At 39.5% G+C, this 19189-nt stretch overlaps 5 protein-coding genes across 5 annotated transcripts in view; 2 read left to right on the top strand and 3 right to left on the bottom strand.

Moving 5' to 3' along the window:
* Window positions 1–957, top strand: part of LOC9634508 (putative methylesterase 11, chloroplastic) — a 2989-nt gene extending 2032 nt beyond the window's left edge. Inside the window, exons 3-6 of the mRNA XM_002979453.2 lie at window positions 4–87; window positions 159–302; window positions 423–557; window positions 632–957. Of these exons, the coding sequence (XP_002979499.2) occupies window positions 4–87; window positions 159–302; window positions 423–557; window positions 632–901 (633 nt within the window). The 3' untranslated portion in view covers window positions 902–957. The remainder of the gene's footprint in view (window positions 1–3; window positions 88–158; window positions 303–422; window positions 558–631) is intronic.
* LOC9634509 lies at window positions 813–2787 on the bottom strand. Its single transcript, XM_024684451.1, has 11 exons — window positions 2654–2787; window positions 2513–2593; window positions 2248–2438; window positions 2075–2168; window positions 1944–2014; window positions 1783–1889; window positions 1610–1731; window positions 1473–1561; window positions 1363–1422; window positions 1211–1306; window positions 813–1153 (listed from the first exon to the last, which is right to left on the bottom strand). Exons 1-11 carry the CDS (start codon window positions 2751–2753, stop codon window positions 989–991), a joined length of 1176 nt encoding a protein of 391 aa, XP_024540219.1. The 5' UTR covers window positions 2754–2787; the 3' UTR covers window positions 813–988.
* Window positions 2787–3899, top strand: LOC9635140 (NADH dehydrogenase [ubiquinone] 1 beta subcomplex subunit 10-A). Its single transcript, XM_002979454.2, has 2 exons — window positions 2787–3148; window positions 3792–3899. Exons 1-2 carry the CDS (start codon window positions 2834–2836, stop codon window positions 3819–3821), a joined length of 345 nt encoding a protein of 114 aa, XP_002979500.2. The 5' UTR covers window positions 2787–2833; the 3' UTR covers window positions 3822–3899.
* Window positions 3900–3917: 18 nt separating this feature from the next.
* LOC112349660 (pentatricopeptide repeat-containing protein At4g02750-like) lies at window positions 3918–6326 on the bottom strand. Its single transcript, XM_024684468.1, has one exon. It carries the CDS (start codon window positions 6324–6326, stop codon window positions 3918–3920), a length of 2409 nt encoding a protein of 802 aa, XP_024540236.1.
* Window positions 6327–10213: 3887 nt separating this feature from the next.
* LOC9634510 (cytochrome P450 90A1) lies at window positions 10214–12189 on the bottom strand. The gene is made up of 9 exons (XM_002979568.2): window positions 11963–12189; window positions 11575–11899; window positions 11366–11515; window positions 11066–11314; window positions 10928–11014; window positions 10797–10875; window positions 10629–10738; window positions 10460–10578; window positions 10214–10403 (listed from the first exon to the last, which is right to left on the bottom strand). The coding sequence occupies exons 1-9, from the start codon at window positions 12181–12183 to the stop codon at window positions 10316–10318; spliced, it is 1428 nt and encodes a 475-aa protein (XP_002979614.1). The 5' UTR covers window positions 12184–12189; the 3' UTR covers window positions 10214–10315.
* Between the last annotated feature and the right edge of the window lie 7000 nt (window positions 12190–19189).

Raw genomic sequence — 19189 nt, forward strand, 5'->3', positions numbered from 1 at the left:
TCCACAGATCCAAATTGCGTCAACAGTCTCTCGCAGTACGCCAAGCCTCTATCGGACTTCCTCGGCAGTCTTCCACAGGGAGAAAAGGTTCCTGTACTCCTCTTGCTTTGTTCGTTCTCAAGCTTTTCCTCTTCTTGGTTCGTGTGTAACTGCCATAGGTGATCTTGGTCGGCCATGACTTTGGAGGAGCATGCGTCTCTCACGCGATGGAGTGGTATCCCAGCAAGATCTCGAAAGCCATCTTCGTTGCCGCTGCCATGCCGACAAACTCCCAGCGAGCCTTCGATGTCTTTGCAGTAGAGGTACTACACATAAGGTTAGAACAGAGAAATTTTCTTTTGCTTACACCGAATTTCCCGAGAAGAAGTACTATAACGACGAACGATGCCTTCCCTTTTCTCTCTTCTTGTCTGTTGCTGCAGCTCATGAGCCCGGCTGATCTACTCCTCCAGGCACAAATCTTCACGTACGCAAACGGGGAATCAAACGCACCCACGGCGCTCGCTTTCGACAAGAGCGCTGTCAAAGAGCTCTTTTTCAACCGCAGTCCTGCAAAGGTACCTCTCCATCCAGCCTCTTATGTTAGAACCAAAAAGAAAATCTGGCTCTACTTAATTGCCTGCGTGTGTAGGACGTCGCTTTGGCATCGGTTTCCTTGCGGCCTATACCGTTTGCTCCCGTCCTTGAAAAGCTGGTTCTCACCCAAGACAAGTACGGCACGGTACGGCGCTTCTTCGTGGAGACCCCGGATGACAATGCCTTGACAAGCGCATTGCAACACCGCATTGTGGCCGGGAATCCTCCGGAGCGCGTTTTCAAAGTGAAAGGCAGCGACCACTCGCCATTCTTTTCGAAGCCTCAGTCTCTCCACAGAGCACTCGTTGAGATAGCTCACAGCTAGTCTGGAAGAGAAGAGGACCAACTGAACAAAGTCAAGTAAAAAAATTCTCACTCTCTTTTTCTCTCTCGATCTACCGGAAGGATATCTCTATGCGGCTTCGGCTTTAGCTTCGCCAAAACAAAACTCGTACTTGTCACCCGATCCTTTGGCCGCTCCAAAGTTTTGCTCGATGTCGATGTCCACTTTGACGCCTAAGCTGGAGAGGGAGCCCAGCATCTTTACTAGCATGTCCCTCACGAAGCGCATGGAGCTCTGTCCAGAAGTTATCTTGTTGGTACACGAAAAAAACGAATGTCTACTTTTGAGTACCTTTGCACTTTTCCTGGAGCCCGTGTGGCATGTAGCAAGCTTTACTGGCCACAATCTGACCATGCTTTTGATATACTTTCCCAAAACCTCCTCGTCCTGAGAAAAGTATTTCGAACAGGTGATTTTTTGACACTTGCACTGAGATTGTTTACCTTGCACTCTTCGTGTATAAGCTTCGCAGCGTCTTCTGGTTTGGCCTTGAGAAGAAGTGCCTGCGGAGCTGACAGTGTTGGCACACAGAAGGACGAAACAAGGCGCTTACTTTTGCTAAAGAGAAGGTACTCGATGGAGAAGGAGGTATCTTGTATTGTTCTCGATACTTTTGAATTTCCATGACATCTTTCGCTCTTCCTGCAGACGAAAATTTGTTTTTGACAATTAGGAATGCAGCTATTTTACCTGCATTTGCAGCACAGACGAGGCATATATCGTAGGTAGTAGGATGGAGTTGAACGTCGTTGAGATGGAACTCCCTTGCAACGTCGAGAAATACCACTGCCCTTTTGGTTTTCATCCCTTGCCTGAGACGGAACCACACGTTAGAAGGAAAAGAAAGAAAGTCGGTTCCAAACTTTATAAACAGATGTGCTGAATCGGCATTTGGCCTCTGTGAGTTCTCACGCATGTGCCTCAGGATATCAAACGAAAGTCCAATATCAAACTTGTCGCTGGCGTATTCCTACACGAAAACTTCGCTGTTAACCACGTATCAAACAAAAAACATGCTAGATACCAGCAACTTGTGCGACGCCTTAATGTCGGGAGTCAGGCCGAATCGATTGTACCTTGTGAAAACTCGTAACGCTGATAGAGCAAAAAAACGATGTCAGATACACTCCACATGAGAATATATTTCGCACTCACCGTACTTTGGCTCGTTTATTTGGGTGAATGCTTTCGCTACAAGCTCTGATATATCTGCGTTGAAGTTTCGGAAAACTTTGAGCTGCGCGGCCCTCTGTACTACAGAATTGTCAATAACCGTCAGAGAAATGATAAAAGAGAAGCACAATTCAGCTGAAAAGTGAGGAACTTACGAACTTATGAAGCCGCTCCAAGAGCTTGAGGCAGAGATTGATATCGGCTCGAGTTTTACACGCATGGAAGAGCTCGAAAAGATCAGCCTTTGAGAAAGTGTCTCCTTTCGACATCTGGAGCATCATTTTGTCATACATTTCTTGCACGGCCTCGGTAGCAGGATTTGGATCCGGGATAATCAAATCCTTCTCTGCAAAATCATAGTTAGTCACTCGGGGAACAGAGAAAAACATCTCGTAAGAACAAAAGAAAGATTCACAAAACCTTCGAATTTCGCGTATTTCTTCTTCCTCTCCTCGCGAGTCAAGGGAGCAGCGTCTTCTTTAGTCTTAGATCGCGTGCCTCCTGCGATCGACGAGCAGAAAACGCGAACATTGCCTCGCGATCGCGGTATAAACAGCTTACCTGTAGCAGTAGCGAAATGCGCAGCAATGGAGCGAGCTGGGAGCAATGGCGAGCGATCGCAGCGACGGACCAGAAGCCGCATTGCCTGGCGGAGCGCCATCGAGGCCTCGCGCTAAAACCCTAAAATATTTTGGAGCTCTGGAAATTTTAGGGTTCTTCGTCGATTGTGTAGGCAGCGCCATGGTTTTCAAGGGCGAGGTGGAATTCGACTTGGATCCGCCGGAGAACTTCGATCCGGCAGATCCACACGGCGACCCCATCGCATTCATCGAGATGCGCGACTGGATTGTAAGGGAGAAGTGGATTGGGGTTGAGCGGGCAAAGATTTTGCGGGAGAGGTTGAGGGCGTGCTACCAGCGCGAAGGCGTCAATCACCTCAAGAACTGCAGAAAATGGGCCGTGGCGTACCTCGATGCTGCCAAAAATGCTGGATGGGGCCGAAGATCGAATTTCAAAGCCACTGGTCCAACACTCCCAAAGGGATGGAAAGAGAAGGTATGCTATTTCTTCTTTGTTTGTTCTTCCTTGTGTTCTTCCATAGCAACATTCTTTGTTCTAAAGCTTTGGAATTTTTTGTTCTTGCGTTTTGGTTTCTTCTTCTTTCTTCTAGAGCTTTGGATTTTTATTTCTTCTAAAGCTTTCGAAGTTTTCTTCTTCTTTGCTCTGGAGTTTGTCATTCGTTTTCGTGGTTGGAATGGATTTTTTTCTTCTTCTTCTTCTTCTTTTTGCGCGTCTTGCGTTTCTTCTAAAGCTTTTGGTTCGTGATTTTCTGAGCTTACCTTTCACTGTGATTCTTCTTAAGGTGGAATTGTTTGAGATTTTCACCTTTGTTGTTCTTGTGTTCTTTGTATCAACATTCTTTGTTCTAGAGCTTTGGAATTCTTTTCTCCTTCTTTGCTCTGGACTTTGTCATTCCTTTCGTGGTTGGCATGCATTAGAGTGGTTTTTTCTTCTGTCTGTATTTGTCATTCACTTTGATGGTTGGGATGGTTTGGATTGGTTTTCCTTCTTTTTTTTGGTGAGTCTTGAGTTTCTTCTAAAGCTTTGGGTTCGTGATTTTCTGAGCTAGCTTTCATTGTGATTCTTCGAATACTTTCGTTGAAGGTTGATTTCTTACATGCTGGTGCGCATCTCGCAGGAGGAAGAAAAGAAGATGGAGTATGCTTGACACTTTCTGTGCAACAAATAATCACAACTGTGATCGTACGTGCTCCATTCAATCAGACCTTTGATCTCTCATTTTCTATAGATGTTTCGAAAGGAATCAGTTTGTATACACATTGGACATCAACGCAAACACCGAAGAATCACTCTCATCAACACACTTGCAACTCGCCACCAATCCTTGCTCGACATCGCTGTGAACTCTGCTCGCTCCCAGCAGCGTCTTCCACCCCACAACGCTGGGCTCGATCGGCATGCTACCGATCAAATCGCCCGCCTCCTCCATCGTCCCGGATCGCCCAAGCAAATCAACCACGCAGCAGTAGTGATCCATCTGGGGTGTGATCCCATAGTCACTTTGCATCGACACGAAGAGGTTCCAAGCTTCTTGGAGCATCCCCGCGTGGCTACACGCGAACAGATTCGAGAGGAAAGTAACCTCGTTTGAGGCGTAGCCGTGGAGTTCCATGGCTCTCGTGAGATCGCCCGCCACCTCAGCATGCCCATTCTGCGCATATGCCGTGATGAGAGCGTTCCAGGAGATATACGACTTGGTCAATATGGCGTTGAACGCTCGGTGGGCGGTCAAAACGCTACCGCACCGGCCGTACATGTTGACCAGCGACGTCCCCAGCTCCGTGTGCTCCTGGAGGAGCCCGGACTCGTTGGCCGCCGCGTGGACCAGCAGAGCCTCGGCGACAGCACCGTTGACCGCCGCGGCATCGATAATTGCGAGGAATGTGATCTTGTTGGGTTCCTGGCCCTCGAGATCCATCAAAGGGAGCATCTTTACAGCGTCTTCCGCATGCCCATTAGCGGTAAATGCAGAGATTAAAGCGTTGCAGCTTACTGCGTTTCTCTTGGGCATTTTTACAAAGAGCTGTTTAGCTTGATCTAAATGACCGCTTTGCCCGTACGCTACTACCATAGTGTTGCTGGCCATTTGGTCCCATAAGGGCATCCTGCCGTACAGGTTCTCGGCTTGGTCAAGATGCCCATTGTGGGCAAGTGTGCCAACGATGGCGGTCCACGTAATCACGTCGTGCTCCAGCGTGGCATCGAATATCCGCTTGGCCTCGTGGGCACATCCCATCCGTCCGTATGCGGTGATCATGGCCGTCACGGACACCACGTCAGGGCGCGCCAGGGATTCGAAAATGTCCCTGGCATATTCCAGTCTCTCGCAATTGGTGTAGAGCTTGATGAGAACATTGGCTATGGCGGTGAAGAACCCTAGCTCCGCGGCGGCCAGGGCGTGGAGCTTCCGGCCTTCGTGGAGATCAGGCGCGGCGGCGCAGGCGTCGATGATGGCCACCAAGGTGATTTGATTCACCGTCTCGCCATGGAGCAGCATTGTCTTGAAGAGGACGAGCGATTCGTGGAGGTTCCCGGCTTGCGCGTAGCCGGCGATCATCGTGTTCCAGGAGATCGTGTTCCTGTGCCACGACATTCGGTGGAAGAGCTCTCGCATTCGATCGATCTCTCCGGGATGGTGGGAGTAGGCCGCGAGCATCGAATTCACAGACACGCTATCGTAGGCGGGCATCGCATCGAAGAATTTCTTGGGCTCTGCCAGATCCCTGCCCGCCATCGCCGAGATCATCGCGTTCCAGGAGACGACGCTTCTCCAGGGCATGCGATCGAAGAGCTCCATCGCGCTGGCGAGATCGCCACTCCGCAAGAGCAGCACCAGCATCGTCGTCCACGAGACCGCATTGGGCGATGGAATTCGATCGAAGATCCTCTTGGCCTCGGCGGTGGCGCCGCATCGCCCAAAGAGATTTAGCAGCGCGGTGGCGGGGATCACATCGATCTCATAGCCATACGGCGCCATCAGGCACTGGATCATCCGGATCGTCGCCAAGCTCAAGGATCTAATCGAAGAACACGCGTGGAGAAGGCTCACGAAGCTCACCTTGTTGGGCTGGAAGCCCTCGAGATCCATAGCCCGGAAGAGCTCGAGCGCTTCTTCTCCGCGATCGTTCTTGGCAAATGCTGCGAGCATCGAATTCCAAGAGACAAGATCCCTCTCTCGATTCTTCCAGAACAGCTCAAGCGCTAGATCGAGTCGCGCGTTTTGTCCATAGGCTGCGATCATGATATTCGTGGACACAGTATCCGGCCATGGCATCGCCCTAAAGATGGTTTGAGCTTCCAGCAAATGCCCGTTGTGGGCAAATGCTGCGAGGAGCAAATTCCACGAGTAAGATGTCGGCTGGGCGATGCGATCAAACGCGGATCTAGCATCCTGGGCGGCGCCACATCTCCCATACATCTGGATGAGAAAATTCCCCACCAGCGCGTCGCGATCGAGGCCATTCTTCGTGATTGCGTCGTGAATTCGCCGCCCATCGCCCAATGCGCGCGCGTCCCGGCAATCCTTGATCGCGGCGATGCAGTGGGCGCTGGAATCCAAGCAGCGGGGCGCTTCATCCGCGATCCAGCGCCGGGACTGGGCGATCCAATTGACGCAGCAGCGATGTGGCCTCGATCGCGGGCTTCCTCGCATAAAAGGATCGATCAAGGAAGAATAGGTTTTGGAACTTCTTCCATCACCTCCTCGAATCACTGCCTTGATCGCAGCGGTGGACGCTGGATTCTAAGCGCGGCGCTACTAGAGCATGTTCTTCCGTCTCAAATCGTCATAATTCTTGCTTTTATTAAACTCGTGAAAACAATATAAGTTGCTACTCAATCGAGATAAGCTCTTATGTAGTAATGTTCCTCCACATTTCCCGAAACCCAGTCCCAAGAACCACCACTCCGCCTCTCGTTCTGGAAGCATTGGCTGATAATGTTGTGGAAAGCATCTTACAAAACACATAATTAAGAAAATTTCAATGTAAAAACTATCATACCCAGCAGTATCGTCTGTTGGTACCATGGTAATGCGCTTGAATTTTTCTTTCGAGGGGACCCGGCCTGGAAGGACTTGAAGCAGGCATAATCTCTTGTAACATCACCCCCGGTTACAAATATCTGCAGCTGCGACCTCAATTTGAGCTGCTGTGAAGTATTGCACAGAGCTTTGCTGCGCGATCAGGCAAGTTGCAGCTTGGATTGCTTCCATATGCAGGGAGGTGAGAAGAATTGAGAAGAGAACAATGCAAAAGATCTTGCAAGCCATTGCCAAAGAGATATTGCTATACATGAACTGAACGTCTTATTGTATATGTACACTCAGGGCTTGTCTGTTCACGGCACGTAAGCGTGGGAAGTCAAAACACGACTAGTACAGAACGTAAAGTTGACAAAGCCAAGTCTACCTAGAATATACTTGTATATTCCACCAGGAAGAATAGGATAAGCAACAGTTTTTCAGCAATTGCTTTGAATCCTCATTGACACATGCACTACAGAAACCTGCCTACATATCATACCTTCACTAGATTTATTTTCTGCAACATCAAGACCATTGCCAAAGTCCCTTGCTAAGGGATCATCCATCAAGTACTTCTTACATTGGCCGCAAGGAAACTCCTTCCGTGCTTCATTGCATGATTTTAAGAGAACTTTATTCTAAGACAAATCTTATCTATTAAAGAATCAGCCCCGTAGATAATAACTTTCAGATCCATAATGCAAATCAACTCAGTACTTGTTGTTGAATATAGTGAATCACCTTAAGCACATAGACCTATTGTACCAAGTTGGGACACATGAGCTCTATGCATTCACTGCCACAAGTTTACACATAATACTGTCATATATATAGTTAGAATTTAAATAACTTAATTTAATCTAAGCTTTAGGCAAAATTAATTCCAAGTTGCTTGTGGGATTAATGTTGAAGTACATTCTTTGGGATCTTAAACTTGGACCACTGTTGTTTCCATGGAACAAATCCAGCCTCACCACATTCATCCTCTCGTTGAGCCAATTCCTCCTGTCAATCTGGACGTAAATCCTCTCCAGAGCTAATAGTAAACAGAAAATGCTTCACTTATCAAATGCATGTACAAGCTATTCCATACTAATATTCCATGTTCCTGCTGTTGCTTTCATCACCTTACCACCCTCTCTTGCTGTTCTAACACTCCTCCTAGATCTAATAATCATCTTTAGATTGCATCACATCTTTGGTATTGAAGGAAACTCCCCCTAGGTGGTAAGTTTGAGTTTATACTACAATTGTTCAAGTTGTTGAACCATGATTGTTGTCTTTATCAGAAGATCTTTTGTTATGTTTTACATTGAGATGTACTTTATTTTGATCTCCTAGCAATAGTGTATCTATTTATAAATATAAATTTCAAAATATTTAAAACACTTCTTCAATTAAACTTAACTATAATATTTGATGGGTGCCAAATAAGCACTTCCATAAAAAATCTAACTTCACCACATATATATTTTCCTTATATTACTAAAAAACTTATAATTAAGATGAAAGTTTTATATTTTATCATCATACATCTTTGGAAATAAGAATTTTAGAGATAACTATTTACTCTTTAAATTTAATTGAGATATTTAATCAGTTTATTCATATTATATAGTAATGTTTTACAACTGTAAATTATAAATTTATTCCTTAAAGCTTAAACAAATTTATTATAAATTTATTTAGAAAGGTAAGTCTGATAAACTTATTTGCACAAACTAAAACAAAAATTTAAATTTTTTATGATAACACAAAACTTACATTCAATAATTTAAAAGATTTTATGGTATGGTAAAGGGTGATGATCTTATACAGAAATATAGTTTTAATTTCTAACTATAATAAAAGAGATATAAAAACATTTAATACAAAATTCCTAAATAATTCTTATACATAATTTATTTTTCAAGAAAATAGTTAATTTTACTTATGGAAAAAGCATAAACTAATAATAATAATAATAATTTACTAAATTTAATTTTTAATAATGTTTTTTAAATATATTTCATAAATTTCATAAAATAATTAAATAATTGAAATTGTTTTTACATAAAAATACCTTCCTTAGGATGATATATCATTTCTTTTCCTTTGCAAATTAAATATGATTAATATTCTCCTTTGCAATTGGTTACATATGAAATTAGGCAAATCTATATTAATCATAAAAGATTATTCTAAACCATAGTAACCCTTTTAGAAATCAAAAGTGATTATTATCTAAATAATTTTCCATTAAAACTTGTAAATATTTTTTTAATATTAATTATATATATGAATAAATATTTTGATCTTGATTAAATTTATTATTGTTAGGGGCTTTCTTTTGATAGATAAACGTCTAGGAAAAGACATTCACAAAATTCAGTATTTAGTAAAGTATTAGGATGTTTAGTTTTTTCTCTCTCCAATTCTCAATCCTATTCATTCATTCTCATTTTTTCTAGATGTTGTATTAAATTAAACTTGGAAAAATCCATTTAAAATAAAAAATCAATAGTGATAGATATTATTGATGCACTCCAAAGTGATAACCTTAACAAGGTTGTCTATAAGACTATTTAGACACCATGATTAATATAACACAATTGTGATATAGTTTTTTGGTGTTGATCATCAGAAAGTTAATTACCTTTTCTAGCTATACATTCTATATATGGATACTTTTTTCTTAATTGAGTTAAAGCAATACAAGCAATGCATTGTAACAATATTTGGTATTTTAACATTCTTATTCAGAGTGGATTCTCTTAAATAATGGTCTAACATTTATGGCTGAGGCATTTTATGTTTAGGGATATAGTACAATTTCACAAATGATTATCATCTGGTGGTTTGGTGGAAAAATTAGTTTAGACTTTAAAAAGAATGATTAAGAAGTATGTACTTTTAGTATTTGGATTGAGATAGTTATTTGTTATCTCTTTGGTATGTATATATTGCAAAGATATAGAGTTCTATTGGTGCTTAAATTTTTATATGGTCATAGTCCAATTTTACTAATGGAGTTTAATTTACTTTTGCAGTTGCCATAAATTATTAATGCTAGGTTCCTAGAATTAATATTTAAAAATCATTCTTTCATTGGATCAAGTGAAATTTATTAAATACTTGGGCATATACAAGTGGGAGAACAGCAACACTATAACTCTTGTTATCATTTAATATATTGTTTTTCTAAAGGGCTTCTTGCTTAAAAAAAGACCATATTAAGTGTTATATCAAGTTGGACTATAAATTTATAAATGTTTAACATGTTGATCCTCTTGAAATTGTATATGTGATATGGCTAAAGTGTTTCACATAAAAAGATTAGGAACATGCACCATCTATAGAGCCATTAATACCTCTTCCTAATGTTCTTTTAGATTCTGGCCTATCAACTAAAGAACTAAATTTTTTTCCATCCTTTCAAGAGGAGGGAATGATATGAGGTTCAACTATAATGTCATATGTGGGTTTTTTTGGCTAATTTAATATGCACATTTTTTTATTCCATGCACTCACATCAGTTATTGAATATATTATTTTTTATTTATTAGTTTTTTATTCTTAAAATAATTCAGAAAAAAAAGCAAACCAATATTCATACATTTATATGGCCCAATGGCTGATTAGTTTAGATCATACAGCACAACTGGGACATGGTTTCTAGTGCTGATCATGGGAAAGTTGATCACCTTTTCTGGCTCTGCATCCCATCTGTTAAATACATTATGCTGTTAATAGAATGTTTAACTAGAAAATATATATTATACTTGAACTGGGTGACCAAATGGTGAAGAAACACTGCAGTCTGGACTTTAGCAAGCTCTTGGCCTGGACACAATCTAGATCCACCACCAAAAGGAAGCACATAACTTGGTGGAATGTTTTTCTGATAAGTAGCAGATTAAAACATATTTAGTGAGAAATCATAATCTTTACCTCTAGCCAGCGCCATGGGTGGAACTTGGCTGAATTTGGAAACATATTTTCATCAAAGTGGATGTTGAGAAAATAAGGAAGCACTGTCCAGCCCTTGGGAATTATGTAACCTTGAAAGAATTTCAATGGAGTGTTAGACTGGTCGATTCTTAAATATATGTGAATTACCTCTGTATTCCACGTCTTTGAGGGCTTTCCGCATTACTCCTTGAGCTCCATTGGCAAGGCGAAGTGTCTCGTTAAAAACCTGAGCTTGCAGTTAATTCTGTATTAATACATAATTTAAAGAGCAAACTTACAGCTTGGGTGAACTCTAAAGACATGTATTCATTCCAAGAAAGGCCTTCGCTTGGATCTTTCCCCTTCCTGATTGCAAGGTTCTCTTCCTGCATTAGAAAGCTAAGGATCTAGAGAATCTTGGAATGGAAGTTTCTTACTCTGATTTGCTCGAGTGCTTTGGGAGTTTCTGATAAGTTTTTCACAGCCAAAGCAATGACGACTGCCGGAACATTCTCTGCATTTGCAATGTTGACCAGAACATTGTCAATTATAATCTTCTCCATATCTCCATCTTCTTGTTTCACTTCTTCGATCAATGCGTTGAGGATGTCCTTGTGTTCTATGTCTGGCTTGGCCCTTCGAGTAGCTACCATATCCATTATAATCTTGGACAGCTTCTCTCTTGCCTGATTTGAAAAAATAATTCAAGTTTTGAAATATAAAAAATATAAGAGTACCTTCATTGCTTTAAAGTATGGAGTTCCTGGAATCATCATAGGAATACCAATGATCCCCGCCATGAGAGTGTGGAACTCTTTCAATATGGTTGTGGAAAGCTTGCCGGGCTCCAATCCAAACAATTGCTTCATCAAAAAGTCGTGGGTGATCTGAAATAAAAACGAAAGGATTTGTGATCAAACTTCTGAGAAAATGTTCAGGTAGTAACCCTTTGGATCTCGTCCTGGAGAAGAATCCTTTGGCCTCTGCTCCACGTACTCATCCCTTGCATGGTAAGGAGCTCCATCTCTCGCGTGAGATGCTTCTTGAGGGGCGTGGAGCTCACAAACCTCTTTAGCATGGCGTGCATTCTCTTTTGCAAGTCACCGTGCTGGAAGAGCATCGCGTGCTCGCCCAGGACATCCTTGAGCGATCGGGGATAGCCCGTCTCGAAGAGAACACCCTCGTTGTGGAGAACAAACTTGACACCCTCCACATCAGTGATCATGACAGTCTTGCCCGTCAGCAAGCTCGTCTTGAACACTGGTCCATACCTGTTGATCAATTCATTGCGAGAGATTGAACAAATTCAAGGTGCTAAATATCGATGAAATTACTTGCTCTCTCTTTCTCTTGTGAAGCGAAATGGAGTCTCGGATCGAACAATTGTCACGTATGGCACCAGCTCGCCAATGAGCGGCCATCCCATGCTCCCGGGCGGGAGCCTCTGGAGCTTTCGGAATCGCCATGACCTCCAGTAGACGAGCGCCGCAAGCCAGAAAACTCCAGCAACTCCTGCCAAAGACGTCCATGCCCAAGCAGTGGAAGAAGAAATCATCGTATTCTATCGATCTTTTCTCGTTCCTCAGCGACCCTCTATATTCAGTCGAAATATATCCATTGTCCTCAGCTGCCAGTCCAGCGTCAAACTTTCAAATCTTACTGCAAATTGTGGGTTTGAGGCTTTCAATGTTTCGTGGATTGCCCAGTTCCCCCGCTGATCTTTTTGCAAGTCAATTTGATGATCTTCTAGCTAGAAACTCGCTGTCAGATTGACTAAGGTTTAGATTTATCGTTTTTCTATGGGAAAAGAAAAAGGGAAACGCAAATAACAAAGCACTGTAATAAATGGCGTGATGTGATGGAAGTGGCCAATCATGATCAAGTGAGGCTGTAGCATGTGTGTGACAGTGGGAAGAGAAAGCGAAACGTTTTCCTGGGCGGGAGTTCTCAAGAAAGAGATAGCACAGTTCTTCAAGCACTTAGCAGTGGAACTTTCTACTGGTTTGTTGGGAAGGATTACCACATTTGCATTGTGGTAGCAAAGCATGGTGAGGATCATCACCGCCAGCTCAGGTGAGAGGACTGTTGGGCTTTCTCCGTCAAGTTCTTAAGCTAACTCATGATGGATATAATTCAGTTGGCAAAACTATTAATGACATAGAGGGCGATGTTTTTTTTGGGAGGGGGAATTTTCAGGTGGGGCCCCTAAACACATAAAAATAATCTCTAAAAATATCCAAGAATCTCTCTACAGCTAGATTTTTCTTGTCTTTTATAGGTAATAATGCATTGGGATAATTTATTTTGGGGGAAGGGGGGACCTAGGCCCCTCCCCCCAAAATTCCAATGCCATGGTCCCCCCTTCCCCCAAATTCCAATGCCATGTCACTGATAGGGTGCATGAAACAAAAGACCCCACTCTTAGGGAAAATTCATTATAGATTGTGTGCAGTGAGGTAATGCAAGCAACCATTCTCACTTTTCAGCTGAGACATTGACTTTAAAAGGATCTGTGACAATTTCAAGTTCAGTATTAGGAGCATTTTGTATTTATCATTTGTATTCATATGATTGTTTGATCAGCCTTTTACTTTTTGTTTTGCATGAATCCTAAATTTATTGGTTTAGAACTTTTGACCTTTTTAGTTTGCTTGAGGCATATAATTTTTTATTTTTTTCAAAGAGCTGAAACATTTACAGGTTTAATGATTTTTACAATCCATTGATTTTTCCCATGATGACTTGGATGCTAGATCTATGTGATTATTTGGTATTCAAGTTTGAAAATTGTGGCATGCAAGGGTCTAATTTAGAACTGAGACTGTTTAAAGGTTTTCTTCATGCCCATTTAGACATGATTGCAATCCAAAGGCCACTTTCCTATACTTAGTTGGGTATGTAGTTCTAGGATCATAAGATTCATTCAATGAATCAAACAGTAATCATTTCTCAAATACTAGCCTCTCTAGCTCCACCTCATATGGATGGGGCATTTTAGTGGTGGAAAGTGGGGGGAGTACCCACAAAGTTTTTGGGCCATAATGTTTCAAAATGTTATTCCAAAATTCTTAACCATATAAAAGAAAAAGAGTAGTCATCTTGCTTAGTAACTAAGGAAGGTTAGTGGGATTTAGTGGATGGGCTTCAAGCCCTAATTCAGTAATGGTATTGGTGAGCATTGCTATGGATGCTTATGTGTTTTATTATTAAGTATATTTAGCTTAGCTTTTGCTCTGTTTTGCATTAGTTTGTCAAGAACCTCTGCATATTAAGACTAATCCCTCAATATCACTACATAATAACTTATCGTATTTGCTAAATATATTAGTTCCATTTGGTGGTTATTTACAAAAAGTGTCTAAATCTACTAGTTAAACATATTTATAGAATATAAAGATTGTCTTAAATAGAATGGTGTTGCTTTTCCATCTGCAATTTAGCACCATTTTATATTTAATAAGTTTTCATGATTTTTAAGATTGGGGTGAAAGCTTAAAGTGTGTGTTCCTCAGAGGGGGTAGGTTCCAAATATATAGTAGGGATAGTGAGTAGGTTAAGCATGACCAACTAACTTAGTTTTTGGTTGTGTACTTGTCTTTATTTTATGTTTGCCTTGGGTCTAAGTCTAAACTCCATACTATATTAGCTAGAGTACTTATATCCTCACGTTAGGCTATTGATATGGTGAAATAGTGCCAAAATCTAACTCTGTTTGGCTCCGTTTTAAATGTTGGTTTTAACATTGGGATATTAAATATTCTAGGACTATTCTAATGTCACTTCATGCTCTTGTCTCTTTACTCCCTAGGTTGTACACTTAGAAGTCATTTAATGCTCTACTATATTTCACTTCTTGGTTACATACTCAAAAGTTTGGCTCCATCCCTTTGTTTAATGGCCTAAGGCCTTGAAACTTGGGTTTCACTCCACTACCCTTGGCTTATGTGTCCAAAGGTTATAATTCCACTCTGTGGTAATCTTATAGTAAATCATAAAAACCACATGTATTACATTTTAGGTGTCTAAAGTAAGATTGGACATATGGAACATTTAAACAAAGTGCTCTGTTGGTGTGGCTTTGAGATCACCTCTAGAGACTAGCAAATTCCCTAAGTCAAAATAAAGATTTATAGAGGTTATGAGTGGGACTCTTCCAAATGGTCAAAAATATCATTAAGTGATTAAAGTATAATGGAAAATTTAGCCATTTACAAGTGTATTGAATGGGTTGAGCAAGATATATTAACAGAACTTGGCATGACTATAGTTAAGGATTCTCTCATCGTAACTACTCCCAACATCACTTAACCAGATAAGGGATAAGTTACTTTTCAAACTCTAGATAAAACTTTAGTGCAATATCAAAAACTCATTTAGCAATAGTAGTAGATATAAGACAAGATCCTCAAGAAGCTAAAAGTCTTACGCTTGCTAGATGTTATGCCATCCCATCCCCTCATATTTTGTTCTCATTACAAAGCTCACAAACATCCAATTGAGGTGTTTAACTCTCTATCTTGAGCAACAGCCAATATACTTATAACAGCAAGTCCTATAGCAATATGGTCAAGACTCAAGATGGTTATGAACAATTTCTACAATTATTGATAGTATGTATACAGCTATTATTAGGAATGCTAAGAGTTATACTTTGGCTACTTAAGCTTCTCAAGGCTCTATCAACATGATTGATAATCCCTTTTTCACCGAAGATTACTTGTATTCCTTGAGATAGTTATCAACACATTGCTGCCTAAGCTTCATACCATAAATTGCATCATAGAATTTGTTAAATAAACCCCTTATTTTCTTAAATTTAATCAAGATATATAATATTTTTTCAATTAATAATATTTTATATCATATTTGCTAATATCATCATATTATTTAAATAAATAAGTATATAAACTTTTAACTATGATTAAAACACCATTAGTAACCCATTTCATTATTACTGAGAAAGCTTCTGTAAAAGTAATTTTTGTATTAATATAAAACTTATATCTGTGAGGTTCAATATGTCTACAATGCCATATACTAATACTAATGTAGTGGGATTTTAATAACTGTTAGATTGGTTTCAATTTAAATTACTCACTCATATATAAAGCTAGGGTTTTTGGGCTAAATCTAACTTTTGCATAGTCAAGAATCTCACTTTCTTTATAGCTTTTTTAGTTTCTTCTCTTTTTCTTTTGTTCATCTTTATGGTAGAGTAGTAGCTTTAACTTTGGAGTAGTAGTTGGTGCAATTACTCAATGCTTTGTGGTTGTAATTTAACAATCAAACTCAGTTAATGATAGCATTCATGACGTATGGTACAGCTCCTATTCTTACTACCAATTTTCATGTTCGAGTAAAGTTTTTTTGTAAGAATTTTAAGGATGATATGTATTATTAGTTTGATCACTTTATGGTGATTACTACTTATCATTCTTGGGATGATACTTGGCATTTATGTGAGTTTCCCACGTGTCTCCAAAAAGCGATATTGCAATGGTACAATGGTTTGAGTGTAGTTATTCATGTGGATTGGAGCATTCTCCTAAACATCCTTAAATGCACATTTGGACATGTTAACAATTGTGATAATGCCTTACAATAATCACATTATTTTTATCAAAAGCTATATAAATCATTGATGCAATTTGGCATTTACTTCCAAAGCTTTTTGCTTTGTGCGAAGCATTAGAGTAGATCAAGTTGGGAATGTTATGACTAGCACTTCGTCAAAATCTTGTGGGACATGTGCATATATTTACTCTAACCACCCTTAATGTTACTCTTTGATTAACATAATATTATGAGAAATCGCCTCTTGCACTTCTTACTATAGATCCTTCAACTCCACTTGTTGTGCAAGATCGTACTATTTCAATAGAAACTAATGCTACTACTACTTGTGTATAAAGACAAGAGTGAGGATGTGGTCATGGCTGTGATGTCCATTGTTGAGTATGTAATAAGGTTAATTACACATATTGGCATTATTAGTGTTTAGCATCTTCAATTTCTCAAGTGGAAGCCTTGGCATCAATGTTGTTCTATTGGTATTGTTGTAAGAAACAAAGAGTTGTATGAGTAGTCAAGGGTTTTTGCATAATAAGTTAGTGACCCCTTCATACTTCTTTCAAGAGTATTATCAAGGGGTTCACTCGGCATCAATTTATTTAGTGTTTACTTTCCAAATTCGTTTTGAGAATAAAAGGCTTCATATTATTTTCTCTTTGTTGGTTGATACAAACTTGAGATTATCTTTTATTGCTCGACTTATTATCGCATGTTGCCATCTATAGTTATATCGTGTGGTAGAACTAGTTTTCATTCTTTATGGCAATAGCCAATATATATATGTGCACGGGATGAGATGGACTTAATTGTGCGTATGTGAATTTCGAAAGGTTGCGGGTGGTGCTAAGTTAAGCATTCTTGGTATGGATTAGTTGTAATGCAATCATACTAAATGTGACTTTGAGGCTTCTCCCTCTTATTTTATACTTCCTTATATTTTTTTCAATCCTCTCACTTTTGTTCTCTTTTATTTCTCTTCTTTTACTTTTACTTTCATCACTTTTGTTTCCTCACGACTTCCTACTGTGTTTCCATCTTGCTCCTCTATTCCCTTTCTAGATCACTCCAATGGTCTTTGTGTCATAGTAGTGGACTAACTCAAAGAGTATATTAATTTCTTTAACTTTGATATATTGTTTAGGGTTAAGATTGCAACATGTCATTTTATTCTAACTAGGGATGTTCTTCCCATCAAGGGTCTTGTTTAGCATTAGTCATCAAAGGAGATTAAAATTTTACTCACAAACATCAAGGAGATGTTAGAAAAGGGTGTTATCAAAAAGTAATGAAATCCTTGAGTATGTGAACTTCATTTTATGACAAAACTTAATAGGAGTATTTGCTTCTGTATTGACTATCATCTATTAAATGAGATGACTTTCCTAAACATATACCCTCTTCCTCACACTACTAATGTTTTGGATCATCTAAAAAGAAGTCATTGGTTCATTAAGTTAAATTTTGCTTCTAGGTATTGGCAAGTGCTAATAGCTAAAGAAGATGTTCCCAAGACTATTTTTCATACACTATTTGGTTGTATAAATTTGTGGTATTGCTATTCAATTTTAACAATGCTTTAGCCACATTTCAGTGTATGATGGACAAAGTTCTTTGCGATAAGCTGAAGATGACTATTAATTTTATTAATGATGTTTTAATCCATTTGAAGGGGACATAAGAGAAGCATATCCATAATGTTCGTAAAGTGTTAGATTAGCTGGGGAAAGTTAGTTTAAAGTTAAAGCAACTAAAGCGCATGTTTAGGTATAAGGATAAAACTTATCTTGGATACCATATTTCTTATGAAGGTTTGTAAGTTAATCATAACAAACTTTTGACTATTTTAAAGTTCCTTACTCTGAAGTGTATAAATGATGTGCAATGCTTCTTAGGTAAGGTGTAATATTTCAGCCGTTTGGTTTATCATCTTTCTGATTATATTGCACTATTGCAAGTGTTATTGAAGTCATCAATGTCGTCTTTCATTTAGTCTATAAACTATGAGTGGGCATTTACAGATCTCAAAAAATTAGTGATAACTCGTCTAATTTTAGTATATCCTAACTACATTTGACCTTTTATTTTGAACATGGATGCTTCTAATATCGATTTTAGAGGTATATTAGTGCAAGAAAGCCTGAGTGTGCCTAAGCAACACCATCCTATCACATATATCAACCATACATTACAACTAATATAGATAAACTACTTATAAGCAGAGGGAAAGGGCCCATAAATAAAAGTGCACCTAATTTTCTAATTGGTTAAGGGTCTTAGGATACTTAGGGTTAAATGTCCTTGCGTTTGGGTGACCTCCCGGGAAGTCCAAACTCAAGATTTTACATTTGGTATTAGAAAAATCTCAAATCCAATTCTATCGATTGGCTAAAAGAATTATACCATATGTTGAAATTGACATCTAGCAGGTCTAGTATGCCCTTGACCTAAGGGGTAGGGTGTCTTACGTAAAGGAGTGTTTAGTAGCAATTTAAATTTTTGAAAAGCTTCATATATATTTACATGATTCTTAGATATTACTAAAAGTTGATTATATTGTAATTACTTCATTATTGAAGTGGAGGAACTTGATTGTTCATATTATTTGGTGGGCCCTAAATCTTTATATACATGATATCAAGGTTATTTATTACCCGAAGAGTTCTATGGCTGATGTTGATACCATTTCTTAAGCTCCTTTCCTTTCTTCACTCTTTTCTTCTATTTCTGATAAGCCTATTATTTTAGCATTAATGGGTGCTGTCAATAGTTTTTACACATGATATTTAGTGTTTATAAAGTGTAAAACAAAATTTACTATCTCTTGATGAACTTCATGAAGTTTAAAAAGTTGATTTGTGGATCTAAAGACTTAACTTGCTAGATGGAAGTTGGTGCTCTTGATAATGCATTAGTGATTGTTGTTAAGTACTTCTTAATTGAGTGGTGTTTCAACATTTCTATCTTGACTGGATTTTCTTAGATAATAATCC

The sequence above is a fragment of the Selaginella moellendorffii genome, unplaced genomic scaffold (genome assembly GCF_000143415.4).
Source record: "Selaginella moellendorffii unplaced genomic scaffold, v1.0 SELMOscaffold_41, whole genome shotgun sequence".
In the NCBI taxonomy this organism is placed as follows: Eukaryota; Viridiplantae; Streptophyta; class Lycopodiopsida; order Selaginellales; family Selaginellaceae; genus Selaginella; species Selaginella moellendorffii.

Excerpts from the sequence above, each read along its gene's own strand:
- LOC9634509 (XM_024684451.1), bottom strand. The coding sequence starts at position 2,753 with ATGGCGCTCCGCCAGGCAATGCGGCTTCTGGTCCGTCGCTGCGATCGC. Across the intron at positions 2,439-2,512 it reads GAAATACGCGAAATTCGAAG|AGAAGGATTTGATTATCCCG; the intron begins GTTTTGTGAATC and ends ATGATTTTGCAG. Across the intron at positions 1,307-1,362 it reads TTATACACGAAGAGTGCAAG|GACGAGGAGGTTTTGGGAAA; the intron begins GTAAACAATCTC and ends TACTTTTCTCAG.
- LOC9635140 (XM_002979454.2), top strand. The coding sequence starts at position 2,834 with ATGGTTTTCAAGGGCGAGGTGGAATTCGACTTGGATCCGCCGGAGAAC. Across the intron at positions 3,149-3,791 it reads CAAAGGGATGGAAAGAGAAG|GAGGAAGAAAAGAAGATGGA; the intron begins GTATGCTATTTC and ends CGCATCTCGCAG.
- LOC112349660 (XM_024684468.1), bottom strand. The coding sequence starts at position 6,326 with ATGCGAGGAAGCCCGCGATCGAGGCCACATCGCTGCTGCGTCAATTGG.
- LOC9634510 (XM_002979568.2), bottom strand. The coding sequence starts at position 12,183 with ATGATTTCTTCTTCCACTGCTTGGGCATGGACGTCTTTGGCAGGAGTT. Across the intron at positions 11,516-11,574 it reads TCCAGGACGAGATCCAAAGG|ATCACCCACGACTTTTTGAT; the intron begins GTTACTACCTGA and ends TTTTTATTTCAG. Across the intron at positions 11,315-11,365 it reads CATACTTTAAAGCAATGAAG|GCAAGAGAGAAGCTGTCCAA; the intron begins GTACTCTTATAT and ends TTTTCAAATCAG.